The 16832-nt window shown below is 54.4% G+C and overlaps 1 protein-coding gene across 8 annotated transcripts; it reads left to right on the top strand.

Annotated features, from left to right (window-relative positions):
- Positions 1-434: 434 nt before the first annotated feature.
- ROBO4 (roundabout guidance receptor 4) lies at positions 435-16382 on the top strand. 8 transcript variants are annotated; one of them, XM_045038485.1, is made up of 18 exons: positions 435-623; positions 3312-3641; positions 3901-4058; positions 4258-4378; positions 4635-4762; positions 4862-5090; positions 5349-5461; positions 6188-6356; positions 6501-6683; positions 6794-6836; positions 8752-8888; positions 9006-9269; positions 12685-12792; positions 12919-13072; positions 13211-13456; positions 13566-13951; positions 15401-15607; positions 15730-16382. In XM_045038485.1, exons 2-18 carry the CDS (start codon positions 3317-3319, stop codon positions 15738-15740), a joined length of 2982 nt encoding a protein of 993 aa, XP_044894420.1. In that variant the 5' UTR covers positions 435-623; positions 3312-3316; the 3' UTR covers positions 15741-16382. The 8 variants fall into 8 exon arrangements, with proteins under 8 accessions (XP_044894420.1, XP_019667052.1, XP_044894421.1 ...); XM_019811493.3 differs by lacking the exon at positions 435-623 and adding an exon at positions 2474-2979 and having other exon boundaries at positions 3279-3641; XM_045038486.1 differs by lacking the exon at positions 435-623 and adding an exon at positions 2479-2979 and having other exon boundaries at positions 3495-3641.
- Positions 16383-16832: the final 450 nt, after the last annotated feature.

Below are 16832 nucleotides of genomic sequence, written 5' to 3'. Positions count from 1 at the left end.
TGTGACTGACTTCAAATCCTACCTGAATTCATACTTGCACCCTACCAGCTTGCCCAGCAGGAGTCCTGGCTGCATCTTCAGAGAACACAGAATAAGAAGCCAGAGAAGCCAGGAGCCAGAAGCAGAAAAACATTTCCTCTGGAGGGTCCTTCAGAAGGACACTTAACTCCTCTCTTCTCTCTTCCCTCTTATACGCAACTAAAGAATTACTCACAAAAACACAAAACTCTAAAACCAAGAGGTGAAGGAAGATACTGTATAACTGGTCACTGGCCCCAGAGCAGAACTTCCTTGAAATAACTGGGGGCAGCTCCCACTGACTAATCTCATCCGCATGACTCATCCAGTCGGCTCTTCCTTAGTGGGTGGAAATGAGACAATAGGGATGCTGCTAGGCCAGGTTGCTGGAAATGAGCACTGTGATCTCTGGGAGCCATCCAGACATACCCTACTGTTGGGAATTCCCCTTGGCCATCACGCCATGGATCTCTGAGTGCCCTGGATGCTTGGACTGAGTGAGGAGAGTCTTAATGGCCCCCAGGAACAGCTCAGTTCTCAGCCCTTGGCTCTCCAGAGTCTGGGAATGGAGACAGGCTGAGCTGAAGGCCATCTTCGAGGATGAGGTACGTGACTGAGGGGTAGGGGTTGTTCCTCAGGCTGCTATAGCCTCAGGGGCTCCATTCTTGGGGCACGGCCCTGGAACTCCTCCTCACTGTGAACCTGCCTGTTCTCACTCAACTGAGGATGGGGCTAGTCACGAATCTGTACCATCTTTATGGATTGTAGAAATTTGAGGAAAATCAAGTTGGCATCAAATCATTAGCGGAGAACTTGGTTTGGCTCCCTAAGTCCAGTGTATAAGCAGAAGAGACTAAAGAAAGACTACTGATAGCAACGTTCTTGGGAGCAGGCAGTGGGGGGGGGGGGCAGGCGGGCTTGGGGGCTCCGTACTTGGGAAAATCCTAAATTGTGGTACATGCAGGAAATCCACCTGTCCCGCCACATCCTTCCTTGTCTGGTCCTTGGATGACTTCAGTGTCCACATGAATACCCCTTTCATCACTCCAGCCTCCCAGACCCTTGACGTCATAACCTCTGCTCCACTCTGCCCGACACACGTGTGCCCATGCTCGTTCCAAGGACATTGTCATTGCCCTTAGCGCCTCCATTTCTGAAATACCAGACTCCGTTCTCTAACCCCAATTCCTATTCTTCCAGCCCTGTCACTACATTGCTTTCACTCTGTCTATTCTTCACCAGCTGGAAATGCCCAGTTTGTAGAGACCATGGTGTTCTCTTGTTCTGATTGTCTTTATCAGTCTTGGTCCGCATTTGAGGGGAAAGAGAAGGTGGAGTGAAGGAGGCCTAGGGCTGTGGCTGTGGCTGGCACAGAGGTCGGGCTGGGAAGGGGGAGGAAGGGAGGGAGTCAGCTGCATTAGGGGCCCCACAGAGGAGCTGGCCGGGAACAATGGGGAACAAAGGCTGGACACTCTTCCGCTGAGCCTCAGCTCCTGGCCTTGGCCTTCCGGGAACAGCTCCAGGAAATGGCTGAGATTCCAGATTTGGGAGGAAGAGACCTGTAAACAGGAGCTGGGCTCTGAGAGGGGAGAGCAGCGTCTCTCTGGGGGGGGGGGGGTTGCGGGGGGGAGGAGCGGCAGGGTGAGCACAGGCTTTTCAGGTTCAGAAGCTATGAGGCTTGCCTGCTATAGCCACAAGGTTTCAGGGATGGAAAGACTCAGTAAAGTTCATTTACTCCAACCACGCTTCCAGGGCCTGAAAAGTATCCCTGCCGAAGATGCTCGAATAGTTTCGGTGATGGGATGTGCATAAAAATAAATAAATAGCAATATTGGCTAACCTTTACTGATCACTTAGAACGCATCAGGCACTGTACTAAGGATTTCATGCAATATCTCATCCCATCCTTGCTCCAGCCCTCGAGGTGGGAACTATTATTATTACTCCTACTTATTTTTAAAATGTTTTTTAATTTATTTATTTTGAGAGAGACAGAGACAGCGTGAGTCGGGGATGGGCTGAGAGAGAGGGAGACAGAGAATCCCAAGCAGGCTCTGCTCTGCCAGCGCAGAGCCTGATGCGGGGCTTGAACTCAGGAAACCACCAGATCGTGACCTGAGCTGAAACCAAGAGTCGGACACTTAACCCACTGAGCCACCCAGGTGCCACATTATTACTCCTAGTTTACAGGTAAGGAAACGAGCTTGCAAGGATGAAGGGACTCTCTCAAGGTCTCAGAGAGCTTATTTGATTTGTCTGTGAGCTGAACAGGAACACACTGCGAGCTTCTCCTGGATTGTCCCAGAGCCTCTTAAGGCTTCCCATCTTCTGCCCTACCCACCGCCTATCCTCGGGCAACCGGGCTGTGGGATGACAACATGCTCCTGCTTCCCTCCCCTTAGCTGCCTCAGCCCACTTGTCTCTCCCCTCAGCTTCTTACTGCCGTGCCCTGAGCCTCCACCTCTGGGCCCCCATTCCACTCTAGCAGGGAGCCACTCAGAGCAGAGGGGTAAGAACGGCCATCAAGGTTTAGATGGAGGCTGAAAGTTAAAGGACGAAGGCTGTGTTTTGGAACTACGTCAGTGTGAGGATGGCCTTTAGGAAATCCCAGACTAGATCACAAGGTAAACTTTAGGGCCGGGGCTGGAGTCAGGGGTGATGGCTAAAGGGTCAAGGGCAGAGAGTTTCTCTCTGCTGGTCTCCTCCCAGTTCTCCAAGGCACCGAGGGCCAGGCAGGAAGCATGGGCTTCCTCAAAGCTGCTTCCCTCCTGGGGCAGAGTCTCGGTCACAAACAACCACCACCACCCCACCCCGCCCCTCCTTCCCTCCGCTGTGAGCTCAGAGCTGCAGGACAAAGTGCCTGAGACCAGGAGAGAGGCCTGAGAGCAGCCATGGGCTCTGGAGGATCAGGCCTCCTCGGGGCCCCGTGGCCCCTGCCTCTCCTGCTTCTGCTTGTCACCGGTGAGTGTGGCCCTCCCCTCTCCTAGCCCCTGTTCCCTTGATCCAAGGCCTGGACAAGGGGAGAAGAGATCCCCCTTGCTCCCTTGCTTCCCTTTTTTCGTGGGGGTACCAGAGATGATGATGATGATGATGATGATGGTGTATATGTGAGACAGAGACAGACAGATTGAGAGCTCTGCAGATCCTTGCCTGGATGCCCTGCATAGCAGCTCTCTCCCCTCCCAGATTGTTAATGGAAGTTATCTTCAGGCAAGAGAGGGCAGAAGAGATGTTCAGGGATTTGGGGGCCCTGTTGGTAGTCGGACTGGGCTCCGCCCCCCTTTCCCTTCCAGGAGGTATGGCTCAGGACTCCCCACCCCAGATCCTAGTCCATCCCCAGGACCAGCTGCTCCAGGGCCCCGGCCCCGCCAAGATGAGCTGCCGAGCCTCGGGCCAGCCGCCTCCCACCATCCGCTGGCTGCTGAACGGGCAGCCCCTGAGCGTGGTGCCCCCAGACATACACCATCTCCTACCAGACGGAACGCTCCTACTGCTGCGGCCCCCTGCCCGGGGACGTGCCCACGACGACCAGGCCCTATCAACAGACCTGGGTGTCTATGCATGCGAGGCCAGCAACCGGCTGGGCACAGCGGTCAGCCGAGGCGCTCGGCTGTCTGTGGCGGGTAAGGTCTGGGAGGGGAGGCCCGGGGCGGGGTGCACCTGAGGCCAGATGCCTGAGGTGAGGACATATAGGGGGATATCTACGAGGGAAGGCCTGGGCTGGGTGAACTGAGGAGGCTGGGGCTCTGAAGAGTAAGCACAAGGCGGCGAAATGGTGGATAGACCAGAATGGGGCCAGTGTGGTGGGAGACACCAAGGCAGGACCTCTGCGGAGGGGAGCACTGGACGTTCCTCCCTGCTGACCCTCCATCATCCCTGCAGTCCTTCGGGAGGCTTTCCAGACCCAGCCTCAGGATACAGTGGCCACTGTGGGCAAGCAGGTGGTTCTGGAGTGCGGGCCGCCCTGGGGCCACCCGGAGCCCACGGTCTCGTGGTGGAAGGATGGAAAACCACTGGCCCTACAGCCAGGGCGGCACGTGGTGAGTGAGCCCCCCTTCCCCATACTTTCTATGGTCCTGAGCATAACTGGGCACACCCTGAGGGAGTCACCTGCCCTCCAGCCCCCGTGTCCCCTGCAGAATTTGAGGAAGGGAAGGCAATGAGGCCTGAAGCTTCCCTCCCCAGTCTGAGCCCCTCCCAAATGAGACACTTCACAAAGCGCCTGGCTGGCCCTGACAGGTCTCCAGGGGGTCGCTGCAGATGGCAAGAGCAGAGAAGGGCGACACCGGCACCTATATGTGTGTGGCCACCAACAGCGCAGGACGACGGGAGAGCCGGGCAGCCAGGGTGTCTGTCCAGGGTAAGTCGAGGGTGGTCAGCTAAAGTTAGGGCCTGGTTCTGGCTGGGGTCAGCGTACGTGGGGGTCAACCTGGGATCAGGATCAGAGTGACACGGGCCCCATCGAGAGGGATGTTCCCCAATCCTGGAGTAGAAATAGGAGTGCTCTAGACTGGGAAATCTAGGAGTTGTGGTTTCTCCAAGTCTGGGGGATGTTTCACCCCTCAGTCCCATCACTCTGGCCTACGGCCCCCAGCCCAGCCCTACGCTCTCCACAGAGCCCCAGAACTACAAGGAACCTCTGGAGTTGCTGGCTGTGCATATTCAGCTGGAAAATGTGACCCTGCTGAACCCAGACCCCGAAAAGAGCCCCAAGCCCGGGCCTGCTGTGTGGCTCAGCTGGAAGGTGAGGCCCAGGCCCTAGGGGTGGGTGCCAGTCCGAGCTCAAGAAAGAGCCGGCCGTCAACTCCTTGACCTCCTATCCTTCCTCTGGACTCTTTCCCAGGTGAGCGGCCCTGCTGCACCTGCTCAGTCGTACACAGCCCTGTTCAGGGTCCAGACGGCCCCAGGAGGCCCGGGAGCTCCCTGGGCAGAGGCCCTACTGGCCGGCTGGCAGAGCGCCGAGCTTGGGGGCCTCCTCTGGGGCAAAGACTACGAGTTCAAAGTGAGACCGTTCTCCGGCCGGGCTCAAGGCCCTGACAGCAACGTGCTGCTCCTGAGGCTGCCTGAACAAGGTCAGAGACAGATGTCTAAAGGACCCAACAGTATACTCTGTGACGCCTTCTTGTCTGCGGGCCCCTGGACTGTCCCACTCCAGTTCGGAGGGACGGTGGGCCTTACTCCTGGACTCCCTTCTGCCATGGCCAGGCAAGCAGAGCTGCAGGAATCTCCTATTCTTACCAGTGTGGTCTCTGACCATGTCCCCGTCCCAGATCTTTTTCCTAGAGTCCCCTTCTTCAGCATCCCTTACAGCCTCTCTTCCTCCCCTCCAGTGCCCAATGCCCCTCCCGGGGAGGTGACCTTAAAACCTGGCAACGGCAGTGTCCTTGTAAGCTGGGTCCCACCACCTGCTGAAAACCACAATGGCATCATCCGTGGCTACCAGGTACCCCACCACCACCACCTGCCTAGTGGTGCCAGGACATCCTCTTGCCTGGCATCCTGCATACCCTTGTTCTGGGCACTAGGAAGCAGCACCTGTGCAGAGAGGCAAGGAAAACTTGCTGTCACTGAGCAAGGGGTCTGCCCGACACTGCCAGGCACTTTCCTACGTGATCTCATTTCATCTTAGAGTCCGTCCTCGGTTATTATCCCTAATTTATGGACATGGAGAGTGAGGCCAAGGCCACAGGTGCAGGAAACAGAGCAGGAACCAAACCAGGCTGTGTCTGACTGTCAACTTCTAAGCCAGTGGGTTCAGAATGTGGCTCTTGGGCCAGCAACACCAGCATCCCCTGACAACTTGTTAGAAATGCAAATCCTTGGGTCCTTCCCAGGCTGATGAATCAGAAACTCAGGGACGGACCTAGCAACCTGGATTGGTAACAAATCCTCCCAGTGACTCGAAAGCACAGCGAAATTGGAGAACCGCGGTCTAACGCCCATTTTAGCAGATTGTTTTTTGTCCCCCCTGCTGTCAGCCTAGAGAGAAGGCTCTCTCACTCTGTAGGGAGAAGGGAATAGGAAGTGTGGCTACATCGGGTGGGGGAGTGCTCCCAGGGGAAGAGCGGGGCAGGATGACCACATGGCCAGTGGTGGAGGACTCGGCCGCTGGGATGGCGCAGGGGGTGGTGCGGGGGGTGGTGAGTGCCCATTTCCCCTTGTGCCTCAGATCTGGAGCCTGGGCAACACTTCGTTGCCCCCAGCCAACTGGACTGTGGCGGGCGAGCAGACCCAGCTGGAGATGGCCACCCAGATGCCAGGTTCCTACTGTGTACAAGTGGCTGCGGTCACGGGCGCTGGGGCTGGGCCCCCCAGTAGCCCTGTCTGCCTCCTCTTAGGTGAGGGCGGTGCCCACCCGTACCCCGCGAGCCCCCATCCCCACCTTCCTCTCGCCCTGTTCCCGCCTCACACGTCCAGCTCATTGTCTGCATGACCCTCATAGCGCCACCCACCCCTCCCACTGAGCTCAAATTCCCACATAGAGCGGACCATGGAGCGAGCCACTCAAGAACTCAGCGATGGTCCCTGGACCCTGGAGCAGCTGAGGGCCGCCCTAAGGCGGCCAGAAGTGATTGCTAGCGGGGGTGTCGTGCTCTGGCTGCTGCTGCTGGGCACTGCCGTGTGTGTCCACCGCCGGCGCAGAGCTGGGGTGCACCTGGGCCCGGGTAAGAGGATGGACCCCCGGGGGTCCCAGGCCGCACAATGCAGGGGCTTAGATCTCTGGCCAGGTGTTAGGCCCTCTGGATTTATCTCTCTCCCTTTTGCTCTCTCCCAGGTCTGTACAGATACACCAGTGAGGACGCCATCCTAAAACACAGGTGAGAGATGAAATCCGGGGGGGGGGGGGGGGCTTGAGGTGAGGGGGCAGGTAGAGGGGCCAAGGGGTCGTGGAGCTGGGACAGAGAGTTGGATGGAATGCTGTCTCCCCTACTGCCAGGCAGTTCGGGACCCTACTACCCAAATCTCTCCTGAACTCCAAGTGAGAATTAATTTCTCTTTCATTAGTGTTCCTACCACACCGCTTGACAGTTGAGTAAACGGAGACGCGGAGACGCGAGACTTAAGTGACTTTGCCCGAGGCTACACTGCTAGTAGCTGGCCTTCTGAATTCCCAATCTAGGACTCTTGTCACCCACCTCTCACTAATTCTCACTACACTCTCCTGCTGACCCATTCTGCTAGGTGGGGAATAACTAGCACGGGACGACCGGCCTAATTTCTCATTTTCTCTGTAGACCCCGGGTCTGCCTAGCAGCGCCTTGGCATTCAGGAAATCACCCAGATAGGGAGTGATCTTCACAATAATCACCCACAGTTCCAGCAGAGGGCGCTCTGCCCCTATGTTCTCAATTCTCACGCCTCGTTCTCAGTAGCAGGGTCAGCTTGCAGGTACACCTGCTCCAAGTGTCTTTGGCTGCCAAAGCAAGTCTGTGGTTATGAGACAGGGTGCCAAGAAAGAAAAGATACTTTTTTGTCCTGTTGGCTGAGTTTCACACTAAATAACCATTTCATCTCTCTGCTCTTCTATCTCGTTGGATTTCCTCTGAAAGGGCTTCACGTTCCAAGTCTGCATCTTTCAACAGAAGTTTATCAAGTACCTACAATGTGCCAGACACGTCCAGCCCTTGGGTTACCATTTTGCAAGGTTCCGAGTGGGCTGGGGCCGTATATTCCTGCGTTATTCTGTGCTCACTGGCCTTTCTCTTCCAGCTCCTTCCTGGCCTTTGTTCTGTCCCCGAACCTTCTCTGGCTCCCCTGGAACTTTATCCCTTGTCTCTGAAGGGGATTCCACTCTGATTCTCTTGTTCATCCATCTCTTTAGCACAGGCTCCGTCCGCCGGACAGCCATGCCAGCATATGCAGGCAATCGAGAGCTAGATGTGCGGAAACATGTATAAGACACGTGGAAGAGGTGGGGTGGGGGGAAATTCCACGTCTACCCTGATGGTACGAGGGGGAAAGGCAAAAGAGCAGCGGGAAGAACTAGCCTGCTGTGTTCATAGGGAAAGCTAAGCTGTTTGGTCTGGCTAGGATGTGGGTTGCAAGATGTATCGGAGTAAAGGATAAGGTCAGGGAGCTGAAGGCCAGACCAACAAGGGTGCTGCTCGCCCTGCTAGGCAGCTGGTAAATGGGGAGCCACTGACGGCTCTAGGCAGAGAAGTGCTTTGGTATGATCTCTGTTCTTGAAAGATTGCTCAGGCGGCCAGCAGGACGCCCGGTTCAAAGGGAACCAGACTAGAGGTAGAGAAGGCAAATTCCACGTAGCAAACTCTTGCTCTGCCAGCTGAGTGATCTCACATTTCCTCATTTCAACTCAAAACATCAGCCTTATATGGCAGCCCTTTTACAGATAAAGAACCAGGGCTTAGAGAGGCTAATAGACTTCTTTGCCCGGAGTCGCACACGTAGGCTGTAGCAGATGGGGATTTTCACACTGGGTTTGTCTGTCCCCGGATCTGTGTTCCCTTTGTTTCAACACATAGCTGTCTCTCTTTAATGCCTCCTCATTCTGGGCCACTTGGACTTCCCCGGTCCCAGAATAAGAAAGGACCACTGAGTTTTGGGATGCCAGGTCAGAGATCCTAAGGAGTCTGTAAAGGCCTGGGAAGCAGCAAGAATAAAGCTGCTGCCACCCTCTACTCAACCCCTTCTGCTACCCTCTGAACTGGAGGTCTTGTCCAATGATCTCGCTTCACCCCATTTCTTCTGTCTCCCCCCCCCCCATTGTCCCAGGATGGATCACAGTGACTCCCCTTGGCTGGCAGACACTTGGCGCTCTACCTCTGGCTCTCGGGACCTGAGCAGCAGCAGCAGCCTCAGCAGCAGGCTGGGAGTGGACCCCCGGGACCCACTAGACTGTCGTCGCTCCTGTGAGCATGCCCAGTGGGGCCAGGGCTCTGCAGTGGAGCAGGGATCCCAGGGCTGGAGATGGGCGTTGTGGGGGTGGGAGGCACTCACCGTAATTCTTCCTGTCATTTTTACCACAGTGATCTCCTGGGATCCCCGAAGCCCTGGTGTGCCCCTGCTTCCCGACACCAGCACTTTTTATGGCTCCCTCATCGCTGAGCTGCCTTCCAGCCCCCCAGCCCGGCCAAGCCCCCGGACCCCAGCTGTCAGGCGCCTCCCGCCCCAGCTGGCCCGGCTCTCCAGCCCCTGGCCCAGTCCAGACAGCCTCTGCAGCCACAGGGGACTCTCTTCTCCCCGCTTGCCTCTGGCCCCTGTGGAGGCTTGGAAGGCCAAAAAGAAGCAGGGTAAGGATGGGGAGCATAGACACAGCCCGAAGAGGGTGGCAGGAGGACCAGGAGTGGGAACGTGGTGGGACCGGGGCCTGGAGACCTCGAAGCCAGATGTGGGCTGTATCCCACCCACGGCTTCCAGTTCCCTGCCCTGGTGGACACCAGGTCTCTCCGCTATCCCCAAGGCACTCAGCGAGGGGTGTGCTGGCCTCCGCTTTTCTTTACATGGTTGTCTGCTTCCACTCAGCCCATACCAGCAGTGGGCCCTCTTTCTGCATGCAATTGAATTTGGCAAACATTTCGTAAGCACCACTGTAAGCCAGATGTGGGGACACAAGAGACAGTTCTTGCCGTCTAAGGGCTCAGAGTATGGTGACAGTGCCTGACCAGCACATAAGGAACTCTAGAACCTGGCGGTGTGCAACCGGTGCTAGCTTGAAGCCTCATCTCCATGGACACTGTGCACGGGCCTCTCCAGGCACTGACTCCCCACTCACTTCCCAGAGCAGATTGAGTAATTCCCTTCTGCCCAGATTCCTCTCCTGAATTCCAGCTACTTGCTTCGCCTTTCCAGAGAGAAATAATTACAGTCTCTGTTTCTTTTGGAACTACTATACGTTAGGTGCTTTATTTGTTTCATTTAATCCCCCCAACCTATTGGCTAGATACTATTTCTCTAATTTTGCAGGTGGGGAAAGAGGATCAGAAATGAGTCACTTGTTCAAAATCCCACAAGTCAGTAAGCTGCCGAACTCAGATTCGAAGCCAAAAAGGTCTGCTTCCTAAGGCCACCCTCTGAGAGCTCCCTTAGAGGATTCGATTCTATCACTATTTTCTCTTGTTTCTGAACGTGGGTCTGAGCCCCACCTGCTGTCTTCACAAGCCTTCTGTGCTGCTTAGTAAGACTTACGAATGTCCTACAGCCAATTCTTTTTTTTCCCCCCAGTGGATATAATCCAAATTTCACAGAGACAAAGATGGATACAGAGTAATTAAGAGCTTGTCCAATATCCAGAACTTTATGACTCTAAATATTAGCAAAGCTGGCATTCTTTCCAGCTTCGCCTCAGATGTATTGCATTAGGAATCCTCAGTGGGCACAAAATAGCAGCTAAAAAGGGATTGAAACAGTCCCATTTAAAACCCAGCCTTCCCACGGAGAACGGCACTGACCCGATTTAATGTAGAGCTCATCTTCGACTGTTAATACTGCTGGGAAAAAAAAAATGAGAAATTTTCTACAGCCAATTCTTCAGAAAGGTTCCAAATCCAAGATGAGACTTAGGTCCTCACTTCACCCTGTGTCTCTTCACCCCAGCCCCACTGGTTGACCACAGTAAGGCCCCTGGGCTGGTGGACACTTAATTGCCCACCTCTGGCTCCTGGGACCTCAGCCACAGCAAGTTCGTGCTATGGTCTGGTCAGAGCCATGGAGTTTGGCTCTGCTGCTGTCAGTCCAAAAGACTGAGGATTCTTTGTCATCTAACGCTGGCAAGCTCTCTCAGTGCCCCCTACTCCCTTGACCTGTTTATTCTTTTTTTCTTATTATTTGCCCTTAGGTGGGTTTTTTTCTCCACCACTGATATGCTTAGAACTGTACTCTCCCGTGTTTCATCCATTATATAAGGATGTTAGTTTCACTCTTCCAGATACGCCCACTGAATATCCTAATTAATTCATTAATTAATTAGCACAAATATTAATTGCCATTCAGGTGTGCCCAGTGAGATTTGACCTAACCTTCATAACATTTTTATGGTGTAGTTTGCTCAAATAACAGTGAAACTAAGATCCAAGTAATTACAAGCAGGGTGGAAGGAGGCTTTTTGTTATGAGAATCCTTTAGAGGAAATGAATGGGTTGGGACAAATGTGGCCTTTTCTGGGACTGGCCTTTCCTCTTCCTCTTCCACACAAACCAACCAACCGACATGGGTCCCATTTCTGAGCTTACTCAGGAAGCCAGGCACCAGACGAGACAAAGCTGTTGAGAGCAGAGTTGGAGCACCTGAAGGTGGCCTCCAGAACTCCCTAGATCATACAACAACTAAAGGAAATTTGAAAAACAAAGCAGCGTAGGTACAAAAGGAAATTTTGGTGGAGGAAGTCTAGCCATTGTGTGGGTTTTCATCCCAGAGGCTCAGAAGGTCTGGCCACCGTATAGGGATTCCCAGGGGCCAGATAGTCTCAGGGAATGCCGTAGCCTTGATCTCCTCCCTGCTCTGAACCTGCCCATGGTAGCATCCAAATCTTTGAGGACAGCTGTGCCTTGAGGATCCTGCCTGGTCTCTGGTTTACCAAGGAAGGAACCCCCTTCCTAACTGAGCTTCTGATCATGTGGCACTAATCTGAAGACTGGTTCCTTTTTGCCTTTACTTGATAGTTTCCTGGTTCCTGGTCTTGAGGAAATCTCTTCCCTCTATCACCCTTCTGGTTCCCTTTTGGCTTAAACTGAGATCCGTTTGGGGTTTGGCCTGACCAAAAAGCATGCTCTAGGGTCACTGCACCCAGCTAGGTCTGTTTCTTCAGTTACCTCAGCTTCTCCACTATCAGAGTTCACTGAGAGCCCTGTCTCTTGAGTGGCCATGTGAGCCAGATGGTAGCCGCAATCTTGTGATTCTTCTCACCTTGTGTTTACATCTACCTCTCTCATATTATCCATCTGTTTGTTCATTCATTCAACAAATATCACCGAATATCTATCGGTAGGGCACTGTCTCCCTGGGTGAGACCAACACTCTTCCTATTCTAGAGGTCCTCTCCTCCTCAGCTGACTCCTGTCCCACTCGGCATGGTGTGGGGTTGTCTTACCTACTCAGCTCAACTTGATAGTCCAACCCTTCTTCCCAAGTGAGAAACACTCGGGTTTCTCGGGCAAGGTTACCCACAACCACATGAGATATTTGTAATGTGAGAAATGGAAATTAACAGATTCTCTTCAAGAAAAGAAGGGGTATTTGTCTTCACAGAGCCAAAATTCATGAGAAGAGTAGCAAGGTAGGGGGATAGAGATCAGGAAGATTGGGATGTATACATGAGGAAAAGAAAGTTGTCCAAGTGTCTTTTAGGCACCAGGAACTTTCCAATCTGTTTTTAGAAATAAATTAAAATTGGCAAAACTATGGTTTCACTGGATGTTCCCAAGTGAAACAGGAGCCCAGAAAATTTAGTGGATTTGCCTGAGGTCACACAGCAACTATGTAACTGCGCTGGGCTGTGAGCGCAGGTCTTTTGACTCCAAGCCTCGTGCTACCTTCCTGCATGGGGGAAGGGGGGCGGGGCAGAGGACGCAGGGAGGTTCTTCCCTCTTGTCTCTGAATTCAGGGACCCTAACGCCTGACTGAATGACAAGGCTGAACATAGAGCCTGTGGTTGGGGTCTGAAAGGCCCACCCTGGCTTGCCCCCCACCCACTGACTCTCGCCTTTGCAGAGCTGCACCAAGCCAACAGCTCCCCGCCCCTCCGGGCCAGCCACCCTATGGAGTTCTGGGCCTGGGAGTTGGGGAGTAAAGGCTCCAAGAACCTTTCCCAAAGTCCAGGTAAGAGGAGGCCCTGAGAGGAAAGTGAGGAGGTGAGGCAGGGTGTAGGGGTGGGAGTGGGAACAGGAAGCTGGGGGACAGGGTTGGGGCTGGGGCTCATGGGGGCCCTGCCATTCTCACCCCTAGGCTATTGTTCTCCAGGAGCCGTGCCCCAAGCTCTGGTTGCCTGGAGGGCCCTGGGACCGCAGCTCCTCCGATCCTCCAATGAGCTGGTTTCGCGCCCTCTCCCCCCAGCACCCCTCGCTTCTCGCGGAGCCTCCACTCAGAGTCAGCAGACCCAGTAAGAGGGCATGGGGTCAGGAAGCAGGGGTGGGGGACTGGGGTGTGAGGGGTCTTTGCTGTGCTTGAATAGGGGCTGGGGGAGGGGTGGACAGGGGTTGCAGGAATGACCCTGTCATCACTCTCTTACCCCCATCAGGCCCTCGGCGGAGCCCCAAGCTCCCTCCTCCCTCCCACTGCCAGCCGCCCCCCTCCCCATCCCTGTCCCCTCCAGTCCCCCCAGTCCCTCCAGCCCCCAGGCCTCTTCCCTCTCTGGCCCCAGTCCACCTTCCAGTCGTCTGTCCAGCTCCTCGCTGTCATCCCTGGGGGAAGATCAGGACAGTGTACTGACTCCTGAGGAGGTGGCCCTGTGCCTGGAGCTCAGTGACGGTGAGGAGACCCCCAGGTGAGTTGTCTGAGGGATGACCAAAGGACTGCAGATACGCACACAACAGGGGCATGCTTATCTCAACTGGAATGTCTCTGCTGTGCCAGTAGACCCACCTCAGCCATAGCCCTGTGTCCCATTTTGCCTTTTCTAGGAATAGTGTCTCTCCTATGCCAAGGGCTCCTTCACCCCCTGTCACCTACGGCTACATCAGCATCCCGACAGCCTCAGAGCTGGCGGACGTAGGCAGGGCCGGAGGAGGGGTGGGGTCCGAAGTGAGGGGCTTGCTGTGCCCACCCCGGCCCTGCCCCACCCCCACCCCCAGCGAGGGCTCCTTGGCCAACGGCTGGGGCTCAGCCTCTGAGGACAACGCCCCCAGCGCCAGAGCCAGCCTTGTCAGCTCCTCTGACGGCTCCTTCCTTGCGGACGCCCACTTTGCCCGGGCCCTGGCAATGGCTGTGGACAGCTTTGGCTTTGGTCTGGAGCCCAGGGAGGCCGACTGCGTCTTCATGGGTATGTGAGACCACCCTGCCTTCCTCCTCACCCCACCCCTTGGAATGAACTCAGATCCCATAAGAACCCCTCCCTCCTTTTCCCCAACCAAGAGGCAAGGCTTCCTAATCTTTGTCTTTGTTGTTTTTTTTTAAGTTTATTTTGAGAGAGAGAGAGAGAGAGAGAGCCCTCGTGAGCAGGGGGAGGGGCAGAGAGAAAGGGAGAGAAAGAAGTCCAAGCAGGCTCAGTGCTGTCAGCACAGAGCCTGATGTGCGGCTCAATCTAACGACTGTGAGACCATGACTTGAGCCGAAATTAAGAGGTGGACGCTAAACCGACTGAGCCACCCAGGCGCCCCCCAATCATTGTCTTTGTGGTTATCCTTAAAACAGCCAGCTTTTATTGAATGATTACTATGCCCCAGGCCCTGTGGTAAGTGCTTTATATACATTCAATATTAACAACTCTATGAAAAATATTGCTTATCTTTCTCTTCCAAATGAGGGAACTGTAAGTCAAACAGGTTTTTTAACTTGCCCAAGGTTGCCCACAAGAACAAGGACAAAATGTTCAAGTCTAAAGCCCAGAGGCAGCCAGTTGTGTTGTCCTCCCCCCAGGTCCCTCGTCTTACCCAGACACCGATCACCAGGAAAGATTGCTCCCCACCTCTTCTATTTACTATTTACTCCAACCCCGTTTCAGATTCTCCTCATGATGGGAACTTCTGTTTTCTCTCTTATTTCCCACTGTGCTTGCAAGCCCTCCTCTTGTCCTGTCTGTGGCTGGGGTAAAGAGAAGATGGGCTCACTCCTTCACATGTCTACCAGAGTGGGCCCATTATCTCCATGGCAACAGAAGGTAGCTCAGGGCTCCCCGTGCCCCTTCCTCATACACTCTGTCAGATCCCCTATCGCCATCTTATGAACCCCAATAAAAACAACCAGGCTTGTAGTAAACGGGAAAGCAAGGATTATCCAGGGTAGAAGCGCCCACAACAGAGGGAGAAGAAAGGTGCCCGGGGAGAGGAAGGGTGAAGGGAAAGAGTATGGATAGAGGGCCAGAGCTGGGGGGCACCTGGGTGGTTCAGTCAGTTAAGTGTCTGACTCTTGGTTTTGGCTCTGGTCGTGATCTCATGGTTTCCACACCAACAGTGTGGAGCCTGCTTGGGATTCTGTCTCCCTCTCCCTCTGCCCCTCCCCCCACTCACACTGCCTGTCTCTCTCAAAATAAATAAATAAATAAATAAATAAAAAGAAGGCCAGAGGTGGGCTAGGAGGAAACAGTTCAAGCTATTCTCCCTAAGAAACCAATGGACTCATTCCAGTGGCCCCAGAATTGATGGACCGAGTTGGGGCTAGGTTATCTTCTGGGTTGGATGTATGCCTTAAGCAGGTCCTAAGTGTTCTGCCCTAAACTGGTCCCTCAGAGTGAAGGCCAACCCTCCACAAACAAATCTACCCTCCCTGACAGATGCCTCCTCACCAACCTCCCCCCGGGATGACCTCTTCCTGACCTCCACCCTCTCCCTGCCCCTGTGGGAGTGGAGGTCAGACTGGTTGGAGGACATGGAGAACAACCACAGCCAGCGGCTGGGAAGGGGGCTGCCTCCCTGGCCCCCCGACTCTCGGATCTCTTCCAGAAGAAGTCAGCTCAGCCGTCCTGAGCCCAAGGCCGGCAGTGAGTGCCTGTCTGCCATACTCTTGATGGAGGGATTCTGGGAAGGAGCCAAGAGGGAACCCCTGGGGTTGGAGAGGTGAGATTAAGGAGAGTAACTCCATTCTCCTTCAACTTCCCTGCAGGCTCCTCATGAAGTGTACCTGAGACAGGAGACGGCCAAGAGGAGAATCAAAACCACCCCGCTGAGGAGTGTCAGTCTTGCCCTCTATTCTCTGCAGCTGGGGGACCACCTTGCCTCGCCACCAGGACAGTTCTCCTTCTGGGATTGTGAGAACAAATGAAAGCAAAACAAAATAAGAACAAAGCAGACCTGGAGCCCCCAGTGAGCAAAAAGTCATCTCGGCCTGACTCCTACCCCTTGCTTTCTCCTCTGCTCCATCCATCCCAAACCGGATCTTGTGGCCGGAGAAGCAGGCTTATCTCCTGATCTCCCCACCCCCCCCCCCCATTTGCATCACCAGAAGTGGAAGAACCAGAGATCTTCCCAGAGGACAACAGCATCTTGTGGGACAGGCTGGTTAGGGAAGGAGCTTTATGGAGCCATGCCTCTCAGGAAGGCACCTTTCCTACGTAGGCAGGCTCACTTCTCCCCAGCCACACCCGTAAAGGAAGGATGGAGGAACACCCAGTGAGGACCAACCTTGTTTCCAAGGCAGAGGGTCGAGAATGGACCTAGGGAGGGAGCCAAGGAAGGGTGGTGGGAAAATGTGGGGCCAACACCCTCTTCATACTGTGGACTCTATGAGCTTAAGAAATTGATACCGTTAAACTGAAATGACTTGAGTTTGTTGAGATCATCCCCCAGAGCACCATTCTGGGGAGGGTACCTGGAGGTATGGGAAGAATTCTCTCAGTTGGGGCGGAACTGAGCATTCGTTGGCACTCAGGGCGTGTCACTTATTTCTGTTCTGCAATTGAGGGAAGAGTTACACGCGTCCATCAGATTTTCCCAGTCTGCTGGTCGTAGCAACTGGTCCTGGGAAGACACTCCTGTTTTCAGCGGTCCCGGTGCCCCGCTCCCCAGAGACCAGTCCCGGATGGTTAAGAACAGGTGTTTTCTTAAAATAGACAAAGTAGCTAGATTCCACAAAAGGTAGGACCACCTATAATGGTTGCCTAGTGAGTACTCTTCAGACAAAACAACAGCACAGAGAAATGGAGCAGGACTGACAAGCCTGAGCCACAGAAAGCGGGGCAGGTGGGGGCTGGTCTTTTTTCTAACTTG

The sequence above is a fragment of the Felis catus genome, chromosome D1 (genome assembly GCF_018350175.1).
Source record: "Felis catus isolate Fca126 chromosome D1, F.catus_Fca126_mat1.0, whole genome shotgun sequence".
NCBI lineage: Eukaryota > Metazoa > Chordata > Mammalia > Carnivora > Felidae > Felis > Felis catus.
The sequence above is the reverse complement of the archived record's forward strand: the minus strand, read 5'-3'. Positions and strand labels throughout refer to the sequence as shown.

Coding starts and splice junctions, on each gene's coding strand:
- ROBO4 (XM_019811493.3), top strand. CDS start 2,910: ATGGGCTCTGGAGGATCAGGCCTCCTCGGGGCCCCGTGGCCCCTGCCT. Junction 2,980..3,278: donor CCTGCTTCTGCTTGTCACCG/GTGAGTGTGGCC, acceptor CCCTGTTGGTAG/TCGGACTGGGCTCCGCCCCC. Junction 4,059..4,257: donor TACAGCCAGGGCGGCACGTG/GTGAGTGAGCCC, acceptor TGGCCCTGACAG/GTCTCCAGGGGGTCGCTGCA.